Source organism: Echinops telfairi, unplaced genomic scaffold (genome assembly GCF_000313985.2).
Source record: "Echinops telfairi isolate 266 unplaced genomic scaffold, ASM31398v2 ScPeMD7_7457;HRSCAF=8495, whole genome shotgun sequence".
Taxonomy (NCBI): domain Eukaryota; kingdom Metazoa; phylum Chordata; class Mammalia; order Afrosoricida; family Tenrecidae; genus Echinops; species Echinops telfairi.
Genome location: NW_022111357.1, coordinates 8,410,120 through 8,427,835, shown reverse-complemented (window position 1 = coordinate 8,427,835; position 17,716 = coordinate 8,410,120). Strand labels below are relative to the sequence as shown.

Genomic DNA, 17,716 nt, shown 5'->3' with positions numbered 1-17,716 from the left:
TCCTGCACAGCCTGGCCGACGGCGCGCACGGCCTGGCCGATGCGTCCCTTGGTCTCCCTGGGCTGGCGGCGCCGCCCAGCCTGGAGGACCTGCAGGTGAGGCCCTGGGGCTCCGAGATGGGCCCGTCGCGGCCGCGGAAGTCATGGCAGGCCTAGGGTGACAAGGAATGCCGGAGGCCGGCTTCTCCCCAACCCACCACTTGTCACTTTGACTTGGATTAGACATAGACAGGCACTGAGGCACTGGAGTGGGGGGTGGGGGGGAGGGGGTAGGCAGTAAATAGCGGGGCCTTAACTTTGCCTTCCCCTCCCCACCTGGTTGTCGCTGAGCCACAAAGGACCACTATTCCCAGGCCCTGGTTGTCGAGGGCAAAGAGAGCCGAGTGATTAGTTGCCTGTCTGAAGTTTTAATTCCCTTTTCTGGCTTGGCACCCTGAGGCACCCAGACTCTAGCTCTTTTGCCGAAGGTGCTGCTGAGGTCCCCTTGGGGCATAGCAGATAGAGACCAGGGACAACAGGGACTGGGAAGGGACTGAAAAAGCAGTCCAGACTCGCCCTCACCATCTCGCTCTCCTCTTTCAGGCCATGGATGAGCCGGGAATGAGCCTCCTGGACCAGTCAGTGATCAAGAAAGGTAAGTGATGGCTGTGTCTGAGGGAGCATAGCAGGGTGAGAGGACTCAGGCGCGCGCGTGTGCGCGCGCGCGCACGCACACACACACACACACACACACACACACACACAAAGCCGAGACTCATAGTGACCCTATAGGACAGGGTGGATCTGCCCCTGTGAGTTTTTGAGACTGTAACTCTTTCCAGAAGTAGAAAGTCCTGTCTTTCTTCTGCAGGGTGGCTGGTGGTTTTGAACTGTTTAACTTTACAGGTAGCAGCCCAACACATAACTACTGCACCACTAGCACCAAAACCAAACCAAACTCACTACCCGAGTAGAAAGCCCAGTCTTTCTCCTGTGGAGCTGCTGGTGGTTTCGAACTGCTGACCATGAGGAATGCAGCCCAACGCATAATCACTACACCACCAGGACTCCTCCACTAGGGAAGAGATCCTTTATATTCCAAGCACCCAGGGCCTCCTGTGTGCCTGGCACTCCGCTGCTGCCCAGTTACAGGTTGCAGGGACTGCAGCAGAAACAGTGTGCTGTGGCACGGAGTTGGGAAGTCACACACACACACACACACACACACACACACACCTCTGCCCACCAGCCTGACATCCAAGCACTGTCTGAGCCCACCGATTCACCTTTGGGCACCAGGGCCCGTCCTCTCCATGCCCAAGGAAGGGCACTCTTGTGGATCTGGAGTTAATTTGCAGAATGAGTTAAGCCGCTTCCCTCTTTTCTAAGAGGTGGTGATGGAAATGCTACTGTACAGAGCCTTGCCATTTCGAGCCTAACAAGCACTCTCCGCTCCTACCTTCTCACCAGGGCCTTGGGGACCTGCATCTCCCTGGGCAATTTCCTCCACACACTAGAGCATTTTCAGAGTAAGGGAGTTGGCGTGTTAATGTGGTGTTAGGCTGCGTGGTGCTCAGGGTCAGGGTCTGGTAGCTTCTGCGGGTGATTGCCTGTGAGTTCAGGACCCTGTATGTGTCAGCCTCTCTAGGAGCCTCAGTGTTTCTACGCATGTGTGTCTATGTGGCTGTGAGTGTATTTGTGAGCCTGGTACATTGGCATACATGGGCGTGTGCTCTGGGGTCTCTGTGTGTGTCAGGATCTGTCTGTTTTATATCCCTGGAATGAGTTCTTTGGTATCCCAGGGTCTCTCTCTGTGTCTTTGTGGGGGTGCTGATGTATTTTGTTGCACTACTGAAAGCCGGGAGTATGAGTTCCCACAGTGGAGTGGCTTTCTGGCCTGAGTTCTAGCTGCCAAGTGGAGGCGTAGATAAGGTACGTCAGGTGCTCCGCTCCAGGCACCACTTAGGCAGCATACCAATGAGCAGTTTCTGTGCACCGTGGCAGGTTCCCGTGCCAGCTGTGAGAGAGATCACTCAGTTTCTGGGCCCCCCACTCCACCCCAAATTTAAACTAATTCCCGTAGGTGCCAAAGAAAGGGCAGGGACAGGGAGCGAGTAAGAGGCTGAGACGAGCAGCTCTCACCGGACAGGTTCTGGAGATTTGGAGTGTGTGCCCAGAGCGGACGCAGAGGAGTCCCAGGGGAACCCTGCTCCCACACGGGGTTTGGCTGAGTTGTTTTTCCACCGCGTGCCTTCAAGTCGGACTCCGTTTGCCATCCCTGTGTTCTTAAGGGGCCTGGGGATGGAGGTCGGGGCTCTTAGGAGCTGAGGGATGGAGGGGTGGATGTGGGTGTCTGACCTCCTAGAGCTGGGGCAGGAGGGAAGGAGTACGGGGAGTGCGGGGAGGAGGAAGAAAGGGACTTCCAGGAACTGAGCTGGGTTGTCAACCCTGGAAGTTATCTAGACGTCCTAAAGGGTATGGAGGGAAGACGAGGAGGGGCAAGGGAGGGCTCTAGAAGCTGGGGCAGGGTCACTGGAACCCGTGAGTGTAGGGAGGGCACTGGGGACCCAGGCTGCCTGGAGTCTGAATGGAAGTTTGCCTGGGACTCCGTTCTTTGTTGGTGAGTGCTGTTGGAGCTTCATGGACCGTGCCTCTTGTGAACTGCATGAAAGGGAGAATTTGGTCTGACGTAAGCAGGAGCCTGCTGCTCATCTGCGTCCACCAGAGGGATTCCACCTTGGCGGTGGGCCCCGCTTACTGACTGTGACCGATGCAAGGACCCACCGGAGTGGGTGGAAGGAAGAAGCTTGGGGACTTCAGCACTAGGGAAGTGTAGACGATTCCGCCATCTTGTCCAGATTCGGCACATCTTTGAGCCCCTCTTTCCCCAGGGCCAGGGGGTTGACCACTGGAAGGAGGAGCTGTAATTTCCCACAATTTAAAAATTAGTTTCTTTCAAAGGACATCAGTTTCTATACCTTCCAGATCCTTGGCATACAATGGGATCCGGTGTCGATGCCGGCACCATACAACGCGTCGGCGCGTCTTGTGGATGTGGGCTTGCACACCCCTCAGGACATCCATACCCACCCACCGGTGACTGAGTGGAGCCTGGTGAATCCCTAGACGTGAGCGAGGGACTCTCCCCACCAGGGACAAGGAGTCACACCCCGAGCCCTGTAGCAAATTGGAAAGAAGCGCCTGCTTCTTGACTGGTTTGGGAGCCAGGAGAGTGGGTCTATGCTGGCGGCTGTTGGCCTCATAAATGCTGCGGCAGGGCTAGCACCAGGTGGCTCAACCTTAGAGGGGCGTGCTCAGGGGGTGGCCAAGCTAAGCGTGGCAGCAGAGCAGGTGGCCTAGCTGGAGTTCTCCATTCTGGAGCCTTGAGGACCGACACTGCAGGCAGACCTCAGCTCTTCCCCTCCACACTCACTCAGGGGCTTCTTCCTCCCGCCAGCCCATCTTTCCCCGTGGCCCTTTAGTGGTGCCTGAAGCCCCCGCCCCACCCCGACCCCCCTTGTGTGGCAGAGGCCCTGGAGCCTCCTTGGGACAGTAAGGGACCACACCCGCATCATGAGCCCTAGAATTATAGAGTCACCCGTGGCCATCTGCAGGCAGCTTCCGCCAGCTTCTCCTTGGCCCCAGGGAGGAGGGGGACTGCTTCTCAGGCCACTGGGGCCTAACGGAGTCCACCCAGCCCCCTGGAAGCAGCTTTTGTGCTGCATGGAGATCTCCAGCCTTGGCATAGTAGATACCCACGAAGGGGAGCAGAGGGGTGCCTGGAAGCTTTCCAGATTCTGAATACTTGTCCCTGCAGGGAGGAAAGTTCCCGCCCCACCACAGGACTCCAGGGGCAGCAGAACACCCCAAGCGGCCACTGTGTGGATCTGGGAATGGCCCCCATTTGTCCCTTCCAGCTTTGCAATGCCTCCAGCCATGCCCCAGGGGCACAGGCAGCCCGAGGGACTGGTAGAGGAGCTAGACCATGACAGATATTTTCCAGCCCCCCAGGCAGGGATGGGGTGGGATCTGTGAGGATGTAGAGGGAGCACTGAGCACCCAGGAGCCTCGGTGAGTGCCTGGGGCGGGGCCTCCTGGAGGAGGGGCCGTTTGGGCGGGGCGAAGTAGGTGCTCCGTGGAGGTGTGCCGAACGAATGGATGAATGCTGGCTTTTGAAATCTGAGACCATTGGGAAAAGGAATGCCCAGTGGGCTGAGCTACTTACCTCTCACCTGGCGCAGCACCCACAAGTACCTTCTCCCTAGAAAAGGCAATGGTTTGGGGTTATACCATCGCCGCTCACAGGGAATGCTTTCGGGATGAGAGTTGAGATACAGACTTGGGAGTCACTCTGGAGGAAGGCAGCGGTTGCCTCGCTGAGGGGTGAAGACCAGAAGGGGACATTCTCCTCTCTCTTTCTCAGGGACTTCCTGGTCCACCTCAAGGGGTCTCCAGCAACCAGGGCTGATGTAAATAGTCTCCCTCCCCTCTCCCACCAGCTTTGGGGCTGGAGTAGGAAGGTGGGGAGGGGCTAGACTTCTAAAGGCACTCTCTCAAGTGGGCCGAGGGCAGGACTAGGGTGAGTGTGGCCTCTGCCTCGGGACCAAATGTCAGGGGGCACTAGGAAACTCAGTAGTCAAGATCAGTAATACCTTAATGCAATATTCAACAAAATAAAAATCAATGCAAAAATTGTTCATCAATTTTCCCAAACTGCATACAGATAGAAATTTGACCCTGCAGTCCTGACACTGACTCACCAGCCTCCTCTCGCCCCAGGGCTGCCTCCAAGGTCCACTGCCTGCCCTAGAAAGCAGCCGAGGAGGGCCCTTGCAGACCGTTTGGACTTGACTGAGGGCATTGGAACCTTGTTTTCTTTGTTCTTTTTTGAGTTACTGGGGAGTGACTGGCCACCACTGTATTTAAGACACACCCAGCTATTGGTGAGGAGACTTAACCTGCAGGTCCCAGCAGATCATATATCCATCCAACAACTTCTCCATGGGTAGTTCAGTAACATTGTCTTCAACAACTTCTCCATGGGTAGTTCAGTAACATTGGCTTCAACAACTTCTCCATGGGTAGTGCAGTAACATTGGCTTCAACAACTTCTCCATGGGTAGTTCAGTAACATTGTCTTCAACAACTTCTCCATGGGTAGGTAGTTCAGTAACATTGGCTTCAACAACTTCTCCATGGGTAGTGCAGTAACATTGGCTTCAACAGCTTCTCCATGGGTAGTTCAGTAACATTGTCTTCAACAACTTCTCCATGGGTAGTGCAGTAACATTGGCTTCAACAGCTTCTCCATGGGTAGTGCAGTAGCATTGGCTACATTGTTCATGTGGGTCACCCTTCACTACATTTCTCTTTATATTATAGCACCGCCAGTGACTTAAACCCGCTGCCCCATAAACTTTTGCATTGGGGTTAGAGTTAACTATTGTCAATTTGATTTCATGTAGCTAATTTTTTCAGAGTACAATGATCGAGGAAAACCTTCTATACCAATTCAGCTGAACAGATGGGATTCGGTGATTTGTAGTAAATTCATAGAATTGTGTAACCATCACTACCATTCATTTTCCATCACTCCCAAACATTTCCGTTCCAGTTTGTAGTCAGTCTCCACTCCCACCCCAAGCCCTAGGCAACCACTGATCTGCTTGCTCTCTATAAATGTGTACATTCTGGATGTTTCAGATACATGGAATCATAATATGTATAGCCCTTTTTTTGCATCTAGCTTATATAGATGAAACTCTTTGAGGTTCATGTATGTTGTAATAGCTATCAGTAGTTCATTGCTTTTTATTGTATGGATGAAATTAATTCTTCATGATAGACATGGCTCTTTACATTTTAGCTAGAGTGAAGAATGCCTTTATGAATGTTTTCATACATATCATTAGATGAACGTGTTGGCATGGCTCTAGTTAGGTAGAGTTGCTAGGTTATCTGCTAAGTTTGTGTTTAATTTTTTAAAGAAACTAACAAGCTGCTTTCCAAAGTGGCTGTCCTGTTTTCGTTCCCACCAACAATGTACAAGGGTTGTCATTTCTCCACATTCTGACCAACACTTGTTGATTACAGCCATTCTAGGACATCTCGTTATATTTTAAGTATTCATTTCCCTAATGACTAATGATGCTGAGCTTACTAGCCATTCACATATCATTTTTAATGCAATGCCTATTCAGATTTTGTCCTTTTTATAATTGGGCTGTTCAGCTTATTATTGAGTTATAAAAGTTCTTGTTATATTGTAGGTACAATTTATCAGATACATGATGTCCAGATATTTTCAAATATGTTTTGTCCTTTTAGTTTCTTGCTGTTGTTAGATGCAATCGAGTCGGTTCTGACTTATAGCGACCCTATGCACAACACAACACAACACAACACAACCCTGCCCAGTCCTGCGCCATCTTCACAATTGTCCTCACGTTTATTTTCTTAGTGGTTTTATTTATTTTTTTTTAGGTACAAAGGTTTGTGATTTTACGCAAATCCCACGTACCATTTAATTTCTTTCATGGATCGTGCTTTTGTTGGTTGCATCAAGGAACTTATGGCCTGACCCCAGGTCAGGAGGATTTTATTTTCTGTAGAAGGAATTTCAGTGTTTACAAAGTTTCTGGAATAATCTGTTGCACATCCCACGGGTTTGGTGATCAGACTGTATCTAGCCCCTGAGGACAGAGAGAGTGTGTGCAGACTTGCGGGTGTGAGAGTCTCGTCTGGCAGGTTGAGTAACTGGAAGCCCTTGTGTCTGCAGGAGTGTGCGTGCGAATGCTTCTGCAGTGTGGGCAGGATACCGGTGAGCAGACCAGCCCATCGCAGAAGTCTCCTGCTGCTGGAGACAAAAAACTAATCTGCGCTAACCTAATTCCTACCTCCCAAACCATCCCTCTCCTAGCCCTTTGTGCTCACAAGCCCAGGCCTCACTCTTCCTTCCATTGTTGAGAAAAAGGGAGCAGGTAAGGTGAGCGGTGAAGTCCGCTGTTTGTCTGTACAACATGTATCTAGATGTCCTGCGCCTACACTGACAGCTACACTTACGCTTGCAGAAGTGGGCAGTGGTGGCCCAGCAGTAGAATTTTCTTTTTCCATGTGGGAGACCCGGTTTCAATTCCTGGCCTATGTACCTCATGGGCAGCTACCACCTGTCTGTCAGTGGAGGCTTGCGTGTTGCTATCATACTGAACAGGTTTCAGCAGAGCTTCCGGACTAAGACAAACTAGAAAGAAAGGCCTGGTGATCTTCTTCTGAAACTCAACCAATGAAAACGCTGTGGATCACAGTGGGCCTGTCCACACCGCCGAATTGTGCCCCATCACGCATGGCATCACTAGGGGTCATGGGAGTAGGGGAAGGAGCGGGGCTGACTCATTAACAGCTCAAACAATGCTTGCTTAGATCCAGCCAGCGTGCCTCACGCCCGCCGTGTTCACATATATCAGTAGGAGCAACACACTTGCAGATATCCGTGTGCATGCTGCCACAGCCCTACAACATTCAAGGCGGGCATCTATGTAGCTGGGGACAAGAGTATGTGTTTTCCGTGTAACATCACTCCACGCTTGTGTATGTTTGCATACCAAAGCTTTGGTCTCTACCATTCTCCCAGGGGCTGACCTCAGGGAGCCCGTGGTTTGGGACGGCAGAGACTGAGGCTGCAGATAACTGTCTGTTTCTCCGACCACTCCCACTGGCAAGGAGTGACAGAAGGGGACAGTCATTTTACCCTTCTTTTAGTTTTCTCTTAATCAATTTGTATTTTTACTACTACTTTTTTGGGGGGGAGGCTTGGTGGTGCAGTGGTTAAGCGCTCAGCTGCGAACAGAAAGGCCAGCCGCGCCTCGGAGAAAGCTGGGGCAGTCTGCGCCCGTACAGGTTCACGGTCTGGAAACTACGGGACAGTTCTACTGCCTTTTACAGGTCGCCGGGAGTTAGAGATGACCTGGTGGCCACGGGCTTGATTTTGGTTTTAGTATTATTTTTTAAGTCAAGTTTTTTGACGCATAATTTACACAATGCAGTTCACCCTTTAGTGATGTACAGTTCTATGCATTTTGACAAATGTGTGCAGAGTTATTACCACCCAAAGGAGCAAGCTACAGATTACTTCTGCCCCACCCCAAAAGTCCTCTCAGGGCAGAGGGACACTTGGGGAGAGAGGCAGGGGGACACAGGGCAGGGAGGCGCGCTAATGCGCGTCCAGAAGGGTGTCTGTTGTGTCAGGACATCTTTGTACCTCACTCAGTAGCAAGACCAACATTCACGTGAGGCAGGCCATGCAAATGAGACCCTCTCTTCATTTTAAAATGTGATGCTTTATTCACTTATGAAGGTTTGATATTCATTTTGAGTTTCAAAATTGTTACACTAAAATGCTATTTAAAAAAAATATATATATATATAGGCTGTTGAGTTTATTGGTGTCTCTTTAAATTTTGCACCCTGGGTAAATGCCTCCTTTGCCTCACCCTCGTTGTGCCCCTGCTCTGAGGACAGGGCACTTGCCCGGGTGCAGAAGGGAAGGGGGAACAGACAGCGGGGAGAGAACAGGTTGTGCTGGCCCCTCAACACTCTGCTTTTCCTGACCTTTTGGCCCTCCCTGTGCCTGCTCCTGTGGGGCCCAGGGAAGAAGGGGAGTGTACTATCAGTGTTAACTAAGGACTCTGGATCCTCTCATGCTCCCTGAGCAAGCGTGGGACCCCTTTTCCCACTTCGGGTTCCAAGGGCTTTATTTCACTCGTGTATCTCACGCAGGCCCACCTGTACCAAGACCTTCTCCACCCCCCACCCTGACCCCCTCAGGCACGCAGACTGGCAAATTCAGGATCAGTGCAGAGAGGGCGGTGAGAAGGGGTGAGGCTGCGGGATCAGTGGAGTCTGGGGGCTGAGGCCTGGGAAACAGGGCGCTGCTCAGTAAATGGAGAAGGCTCATGCAGGAGACAAGAGATTGGGTAGTTCTGGGGGCTCAAAGAGCTCACGCCTGATGGTCCCAGATCTAGGATGGCCTAGGCTTTATTATTTTTCATATATTTAAAGCCGTTGTCATCATTGGGAGCCCTCAGTTCATTTTCAGCTCATAGCAATCCCAGGTTGACACCGTGGCACTGCCCCTTGGGGGTTTCCAGGCTGTAATAGATAAATAGAAGGTCCAGGAAGCCAACAGCCGGGGTCTTTCTCCCGAGGAACCACTGGATGGGTTTGAACTGCCATCCTTTCTGTTAGCTGCCGAATGCTTAACCCTTTGTGCACCAGCACTTCTTTTACCAATGTTTAAAAATCCTGAGAATCCTAGTAGCGATCTAGAACCCTGGCTTCTTCAGGCCCCTGGCCCCCTGAAAACAGGGAACTCGGAAAGAACTCTTGTATTCCTGCAGAGCAACAACTAACTCAACCAAGTTGCTCTTTTCCGTAGACCTCGGTCTACCCGCCCGCATCTTTCCTGCTTAAGTTACCTGCTTGCCCCTTTGTCGTCTACAACTGAGCTACCCAGGGCTGAGGGAGCCACCAGCTAACCACACAGGGCGGCTGAGCTCTTGAAATGTGGCTGGTCTCCATGAGATGGACTGTCCAGGTAACATTTACACTAGGTTTCAGAGGGCATCAAAAAGAGAGAGCCAGTAAACATCTTCATCATTATTCTTAAAACACCGATTAAATGTTGAAATGATCTTGTTTTTGATAGTTTGGGGCAACTTAAAATATATCCTTCAAATTCATCTCCTGTTTTGACTTTTTTCAGAGTGACTGCTGGAAAATGTAAACGTATGTATGCAAGTCATATTGTATTTCTGTTCTAGAGCCTGAAGTGGGAGGGGACAGGCAGGAAAGGCAAGCATGGGCTGGACCCCAAAAGAGGGCTTATAACCTGATGGTTAACGATGAGAGTCACTGATGGATATTCCAGACCCAGATCTGCTCCTTCCTTGCTGGGCTGTCTTTGGGGAAAGTTACTTCTTCGAACCCTTGGTTTCATCATTTGGAAATGGAGATACGGATAATAGATAGCACCTAGCCACAGGATTGCTACTGTTGGTAGACAGTTGGGACTCACTAAAGGATAAAGACCAGTTATTGTCAAGCTGAGCAGAGCTATGCTCCATCGGGTTTTCAATGGTGGAGATTTTGGAAGTAGATTGCCAGGCCTTTCCTCCAAGGTGCCTCTAGGTGGATTTAAATGACCAACTGGGCAGGCAAGCACGTTCACTGTTTGCAACACCCTGGTGAATTTGGATTTGCGTCTCAGAGAACCAGCCCAGCGCTGATGAGTTGCAAGCTGTGAGGTGATGTATGTTTCAGGAAGGGTTCTCGGGAGCAGAACAGCGGAACGAAAGTGACTGCAGAATTCAGGCAGGAGAGGAGCTCGTTGTCTGCGAGCATGCCGACAGGTGGAGAGGTGGCTGGATTCCAGGCATATTCCGGGCCCTTGCATAGTGCCTGGCACATCCCTCCCTGCCCTGGAGTTGACTCTGACTCATTGTGACGCTGTAGGGCAGAGTAGAACTGCCCCTGTGGGCTCCTAAGACTGCAGCTCTTTATGGGAGTAGAAAGCAGAGCGGCTGGTGGTCTTGAACTGCTGACTTTGAGGTTAACAGTCCACCACATAACCATCATGCCACCAGGGCTGCCCGGCATGTAGGTGCTCAGAAAGAAACTGCCAGATGGCACGAAGGCTGGTAGTGCTGCCTTGGAAGCCACAGTTTTGGGTGGCTCTTGGACCTCTGCCCACTAGTTGCAGGATCTCAACCACACTCCTTTATCTCCTTGGGCTGTAGTTTATTCATCTGCAAATTGGGAATAAGGACTTTGGCCTCCTCAAGGCTTGATTTTCGGATTCAGCGAGGTTGTCAACGTAAGCACATGGTGCCCTGTTGCTCCACGTACACGGTTGTTGTCACTCCCAGTGACCCTACAGGACAGAGTCTCCAAGAGATTCTCCTGTCCCCCAAGGAGCGGCTGGCTGCTTCGAACCACTGCAGCTGAGCACTTAACCATGGTGCCAACAGGCTCTAAGCACCTCAGGAATTGTTCGCCCCAGGCCGCCCTCCCCCCGACTTAATCTTTCTACGGGGCCTTCTTTACCAAGGCCCTCGTTCCCTGGAAAGAAGAGAGAGCTGAAACATTTCTCTGGGGAGGCCAAACCTCAAAGCCCAGCTCACTGCCCAGTACCTGTGGTTAGCAGTCAGTCCGGTGTTGAAGCCACGTCGCCACTAGGGTTCTTTCTGAGGAAGCACCTGCCCCAGGAGTCTATTTCCTAGGTGGGTCCTAGGAAATTAGCTTCTCAGGCTCCCTTTTCCGCTCTTCCTTCATAGGACACTGTGTGTCATGGGGCGAGAGAGAAGTCTTGGTTTTCTGTAGCACCTGAGTCACTTGGCAGGAAGGAGGCCACGGCTGGAGGCCTCGTGGGGCCATATATTCTCCGGATCCCAGGGCTTTGGGAGAGGTGGAGATCATGGGTGGGAAGAGGGGACACCTTGTGATGGCCCCAGGAGGCCTGCTCCACACCTCAAACTCCCATTTCCTCATTTTACCTCCTTCTGATTGCACACGCTCCCACCCACGCTAACACTTGGCCGAAGATGTTGTGAGTTTTCCTAGGGAGCCATCCTGCTCAGTGAAGGCAGGGGCACATGGATTTAAGACGCAGACAGCTCTGGGGTCCAGTTTCCACCACGGAGTGGACTTGGACGTGCACTTTAATCTATGTGCTTCAGCTCCTTTGTTTGTAGAGCAGGGAAAATGGTCCCTCCCCCAAAGGTCCTGGGATACTGACGTCGGAGGGGAGCTTGGCACCCAGCTCCCAGTACAAACTTCACCCACACAAACTTCACCCACACGTTCCTTTCCCCCCTGGCCTGGCTGGTGTCTCTGTCCTGTGGTCCCTTGCTCAGTGTCTTCTCTCTCCCTTGCCCTACAGTCCCCATCCCCTCCAAAGCAAGCAGCCTCTCGAGCCTGGCATTGGCCAAAGACAGTCTGATTGGTGGCATCACAAACCCCAGTGAGGTCTTCTGCTCCGTGCCCGGCCGGCTCTCACTGCTCAGCTCCACATCCAAGTACAAGGTGACGGTGGGGGAGGTGCAGCGGCGACTCTCGCCTCCTGAGTGCCTCAACGCCTCCCTCCTGGGGGGCGTCCTCCGCAGGTAGGAAGTCCAGCCCACGAATCCCTGCACAGCACCCAGGTCCATGTCCCTGGTCTTGAACCTTCTCAGTGGGTTAAGTTCTCTTCCCAGTCTCACCCCAGGCCACAGTATCGTCTCTTGCCCCCTGGGGAAGGAGGGCAGATATTAAGACATAAGATTCTACATGCTCTGGGGGCAGGCCCAGGTCGCTGGCAGCTCCCACAGGTCGGTGGGTTGAAGGATGGTGGTGGGAGGCTGACGAGAAACAGCCTGGACACAGAGAAGGGATGGAAGACCACCCACATTGGGAAGGATGGGCAAGGCTGACTGGGGAAGAGAGGCTGTCATCTTCACCCTTTCCCCCAGGACAGGGCCCCCCCAAAACCCAGAACTATTCCCCATGGCCATCTAGGCCTCTGTGTGGGTTGGGTGGCACAGCATGGGGGTTCATGGGTTGTTTTCATAGCTGTGTCTCTCTTCACATGTCCTGTGTCTGTGCAGGGTGTTACTGCTTTGGGGCTGTGAGCTGTGATGTGTCTGAAGATGGTGTGTGTGTGTGTATGTGTGCATGTGTGTGCGCATTTGAAGCTAGATATATGTATGTGTGCCAGTCTTTGCATTTGTGCAGTTGTTGGATTATCTCCTTGAGCATCTGTACACACGACCCTGGGACCCTGTGCCGATGTGAACATACGGTGACTATGTCTGTGCCCCCCGGTCCCTGGGTGTGTGAGCTTCTCTACTGTCTGTGTGTCTACGTCTGTCTGTCTCTACAAGTGTGATTGTGTCTCTGTAATCTGGGCCCTCTGCGTGTGTTTACCTGCCTGTCTGTGTGTCCCTGGGTACCTGTGAATGTCCCTGTCTCCCTTTGTGTCTGTCTGCAGGTCCATGTGTCTCGGTTTACGTCTGTTTGTCCCTGGGTAGCCGTGAGGAATAACCCAAAGAGGCTGGTCCACTGCGCCCTACCCTGAGCTGACCCAGCTGTTGAGAGGGCTGGGCAGAAACTCCTGAAGGGTGTCGGGTGTCTCCTCTCCCTCCATCTTGGCTCCAGGACCAGGTGATTAGGAAGGTTGGGGCCATGCTGAAAGAGGGTCTGTCCGTCTCAGACCCAAACCTCCAACGGAGCTGGTGGGGACAGCAAGTTCAGGGAGGCTCTCTTAGCCCACATGCTTCTCTCTTGTCTTCATAGTTGTGTGTGTGTCTCTCTGTGTATGTCAAGGGCTAAGTCAAAGAATGGGGGCCGGTGCCTGCGGGAACGGCTGGAGAAGATTGGGCTCAACCTGCCAGCAGGCCGGCGCAAGGCTGCCAATGTGACGCTGCTGACTTCCCTGGTGGAGGGTGAGTGAGGCCTGAGAGCGGCGTGCCATCCTGTGTGTGGCCGTCTCTTAGGCATGAGGGCATGTTCATGTGAATGTCTGTGCTGTCTGCACCTGTACTTGATGTATCGTCGCATATTAAAAAGGCGCATGGTAGAAAGAAAATGTTTTGGAAATGATGATGGCAACATATGTACAAATATATTTGACACGATTGATGTATGGATTGTGATAAGTGGAAAGGAGAAGCCCGTGTTTGGAGGTGGTAAGGGACAGACGACTGATGATAGAACCCCTTTCCCGGGGAATTGGTGAATCTGGACTTGTGTCAGGGCTGGGTAATCTGCCACTGCTGAGCTCAGAGGCCATGCTGTTTTTTAGTAGTTTTCTTGATATAATACTCATATATCATATACTTCCATAGTTAAGTTGCTTTTTAAAAGAGTTAAATGTACAACATCACAATCATTTCTAGTGCCCCCCTCCCCGTATTCATTGTTTGCTCCCAATTCCCCTCACCCTCCCACTCCCATCCACTTATTGCATCAGAGCCCAGTCTTGATGGGCCCAAGTAGGGGGCAATGGAATTGGAGCTGGAGCTGGGGGGTGGGGGGGGCCAGGTAGGGGGAAACAGGGGAAGGCATCGATCTACAGAAGCAGACAGCTCATCTCTGCCCCCTCACCCCCAGGAGAGGCCGTGCACCTGGCCCGAGACTTCGGCTATGTGTGTGAGACTGAGTTCCCAGCCAAGGCAGCCGCTGAGTACGTGTGCCGACAGCATGCCGACCCTGGGGAACTGCACAGCCGCAAGAACATGCTGCTGGCAGCCAAGTGAGTAAGGGTGCCGTGCATGGGCATGCACACTGGGTTCCATGCACGAGCCGCCATGGGTGCTGGGCACAGGCATAGACACCGACCATGGGCCCGGTGGACACCACTCATGAGCACAGGGTACATGTGGCACCACGTATAGGCATGTGCGGCACCATACACGGGCACAACTGGGCTCTGTGCTTAGTTTGGCACACAAAAGGCACTCGGGTGGCCCCTGTGCATTCTGCAGGCCCACATGGGCACCACAAGTGGTACATTTGAGGGACCGTACCCATGGTACTTAGTTATACATGGGTGTCCTCCACCGCACATAGAGGAGCCCAGGACATTTCTAGGCCCCATGCGTCTGCATACAGTGTCGCATACATGCTTCTGTGTGGGTACTACACTCATTCCCTGCCCCATGGTACCATATGCCTCCATCCCACTGTGAGTCGGAGGTGCTGTGGTCTGATTCTCTCTATACGAATCTTGCCCAGCGGCCCCTGTGGACTTCAGCACCTACCCAGGCCGACCCTCCCTGCCCTTTGTCCACACCAGATCCCTTTGCAAGTCCTGATGGTGCCGCCGCCGCCGCCCCCACCGCTCTCATGCTGCCACCCCAACTCAGGCCTTTCCTCTCGTCCAGGCTGGAATTCATCCCAGGACACCCCCTCCCTGCCACTGCTCCCTGCCCCAACCTCTTCAGTGGCTTCCAGTGTTACTGCATTGACTTTGCAAACGAGTGGGTGTCTCCGACCCGCCTTAAAGACTGATATTCCAGAAACATTTGGTGCTTTAGAAAGGTTTCCATTGACAAGTAAAGAGGGAGGGAGGAAAGGAAGGAGCTTTGAAAATCACTAACTTCTGAGATAAAATGCAAATGGTTTGGAGGGTTCCACACCTGACCCTACACACCCCAGCCCTCCTCCTGCTCTAACCCCCTCTCCTGTCCAAACATCTGCGGGCCTGCTTTTTTGCTTGGACCGCCTGCTACCCAGTGCCCAGTGAATGCAGTTCATGTCCCCCTTCAAACCACAGCTCCACCCTGCCCCATCGAGGCTTTCTTCAAGTACCCTAGGCAGAAGAGGAGTCACAGGCTCCAGGGACAATCAAAGGCAGAGACCTTTAGGCTGCTCCTGCTGTAGTGGGCGGACATTGGCTCATTCAGTAGCCTTTCCTGCGTTTCTGCGTATCTAAGATGATCGGGTCCCCTATACAGGACACACCGAGAAATGAGTCCTGGGTCCACCAACTGGAGCTGGACTCGTCCCTTAGGCAGGCTGTCTAACTTTTTGGAAGCCAGCTTCCTATTTCTAGGATAGGGATCCAGTCCTCAGTGTGTGCTGCTGGCTATTCCTTAGTTATCCGAAGCAGATCCGAATTGCTCTCTGTGATTTCAAGTATCAAGCTCTGTGGAGCGTTGGGTGTTTGGGATGGGGAAGCAGAGAGGAGAGGGGAACAAGGAGAGATGCCTGGAGCTTTCAGCTGGACCCTGAGTATGGACAGGACTTCAACAAGGAGAGTCCCTGGGTGGCACAAACGATTGGAACTAAGAGGTCCCTGGTGGTGCAGCCATGTAGCGCTTGGCTGCTAGCATCAAGCTTGGTGGTTTGCACTCACCCGGTAGGTCTGTGGGAGAGAAGACCTGTTGATTTGGGTCTGTAAAGATTACAGTCTCCAAAACCTCAAGGGCAGGTCTACTCGACACATGGGGTCCTCATGAGCCAAAATCGATTTGACACCTCACAGCGGCAACACTTAGCAAGCAGTTGTTGGTTAAGACCTATCCGGAAGCACTGTGGAAGAAAGGCCTGACTACCTGCTTCCACCAAGCGTTTTCCAAGGAGACCCTATGGAGTCCAGTTCTGCTTTGACATACAGGATCACCAGGGGTCAGAATGAACTATATCAGGGGCTCGGCTTTTTCTTTTTTTGTTTTATTAGGGGCTCATACAACTCATCACAATCCATACACACATCAATTGTGTAAAGCACATTTGTACATTCATTGCCCTCATCATTCTCAAAACATTTCCTCTCCACTAAGCCACCGGCATTAGGTCCTCATTTTCCCCCTCCCTCCCCGCTCCTCCCTCCCTCATGAGCCCTTGATAATTTATAAATTATTATTTTGTCATATCTTGCCCTGTCCGGCATCTCCCTTCACCCACTTTTCGGTTGTCTGTCCCCCAGGGAGGAGGTCACATATAGTTCCTTGTAATTGGTTCCCTCTTTCCAACCCACTCTCCCTCCATCCTCCCAGCATCTCCACTCACACCACTGGTCCCAAAGGGATCATCCGCCTGGAATTCCCTGTGCTTCCAGTTCCCATCCGTACCAGTGTACATCCTCCGGTCCAGCCAGACCCACAAGGTAGAATTCGGATCATGATAGTGGGGGTGGGGAGGAAGCATTCAGGAACCAGAGGAAAGTTGCATCTTCCATTGCTGCTACATCACACCGACTGGCTCCTCTCCTCCCCGAGACCCCTCTGCAAGGGGATCTCCAGTGGCCTACTAATGGGCTTTGGGTCTCCACTTCGCACTCCCCCCATCATTCATGATGGTAAGATTTTTTGTTCTGATGATGCCTGATACCTGATCCCTTCAACACCTCGTGATCGCACAGGCTGGTGTGCTTCTTCCACGTGGGCTCCGTCGCTTCTGAGCTTGATGGCCGCTTGATTACCTTCAAGCCTTCAAGACCCCAGACGGGCTCGGCCTTTTCAACAAGGCGAGCGATCATAGGGTATTAGCTCCAACGTGCTCCTAGCTTTATTGGGACAAAGAGGAGGCTATTGGGCGACACTCTGTGAACCTTAATTTCTTTTCTGTAAGAAGGTGTGTGATCATCATTTGCAGGCTGTGGGAGTCAGCCATCATCTATGTATATAAACTGCTCAGACTTGTCTTCTAACCTCTGACCCTCTCCCCACGCCAGGCAGATCTGCAAGGAGTTTGCGGACTTGATGGCTCAGGACCGCTCACCTCTGGGTAACAGCCGCCCCGCCCTCATCCTGGAGCCCGGGGTGCAGAGCTGCCTGACACACTTTAGCCTCATCACGCACGGCTTTGGAGGGCCGGCCATCTGCGCTGCCCTCACTGCCTTCCAGAACTACCTGCTGGAGTCTCTCAAGGGGCTGGACAAGATGTTCCTCAGCAGTGCAGGCAGCGGGCACACCGACACCAAGGCTTTGGAAAAGGATGCCAAGCATCGGAAATAACCACTTCCCCTACTCATCCTTCGGGCTTCCCCAAGCCTGGGGGTGGGCAGAAATGGGGCTGAGGTCAGACCAGGAAGAGAATATTTGTCCAGAGGCCTGAGTGAGGGGTCTGGGTTGGCGCCGAGAAGGTGGTCTCTGTAGTGGTTTGTTGGTTATGGGCCCAGGTGTTGGCCTCACATGTGCAATTTCCTGACTTTGATTGCTGAGCAGGGCTTGTGAGCAGGGAGTTGCCACGGGGCAGGCAGA

The 17,716-nt window shown here is 52.5% G+C and overlaps 1 protein-coding gene across 1 annotated transcript in view; it reads left to right on the top strand.

Annotated features, from left to right (window-relative positions):
* The window catches only part of TFAP2E (transcription factor AP-2 epsilon), an 18,287-nt gene extending 817 nt beyond the window's left edge, over positions 1–17,470 (top strand). Inside the window, exons 2-6 of the mRNA XM_004705301.1 lie at positions 582–633; positions 11,914–12,136; positions 13,335–13,453; positions 14,121–14,262; positions 17,188–17,470. Coding sequence (XP_004705358.1) covers positions 582–633; positions 11,914–12,136; positions 13,335–13,453; positions 14,121–14,262; positions 17,188–17,470 — 819 coding nt within the window. The remainder of the gene's footprint in view (positions 1–581; positions 634–11,913; positions 12,137–13,334; positions 13,454–14,120; positions 14,263–17,187) is intronic.
* The last annotated feature ends 246 nt before the right edge of the window (positions 17,471–17,716 follow it).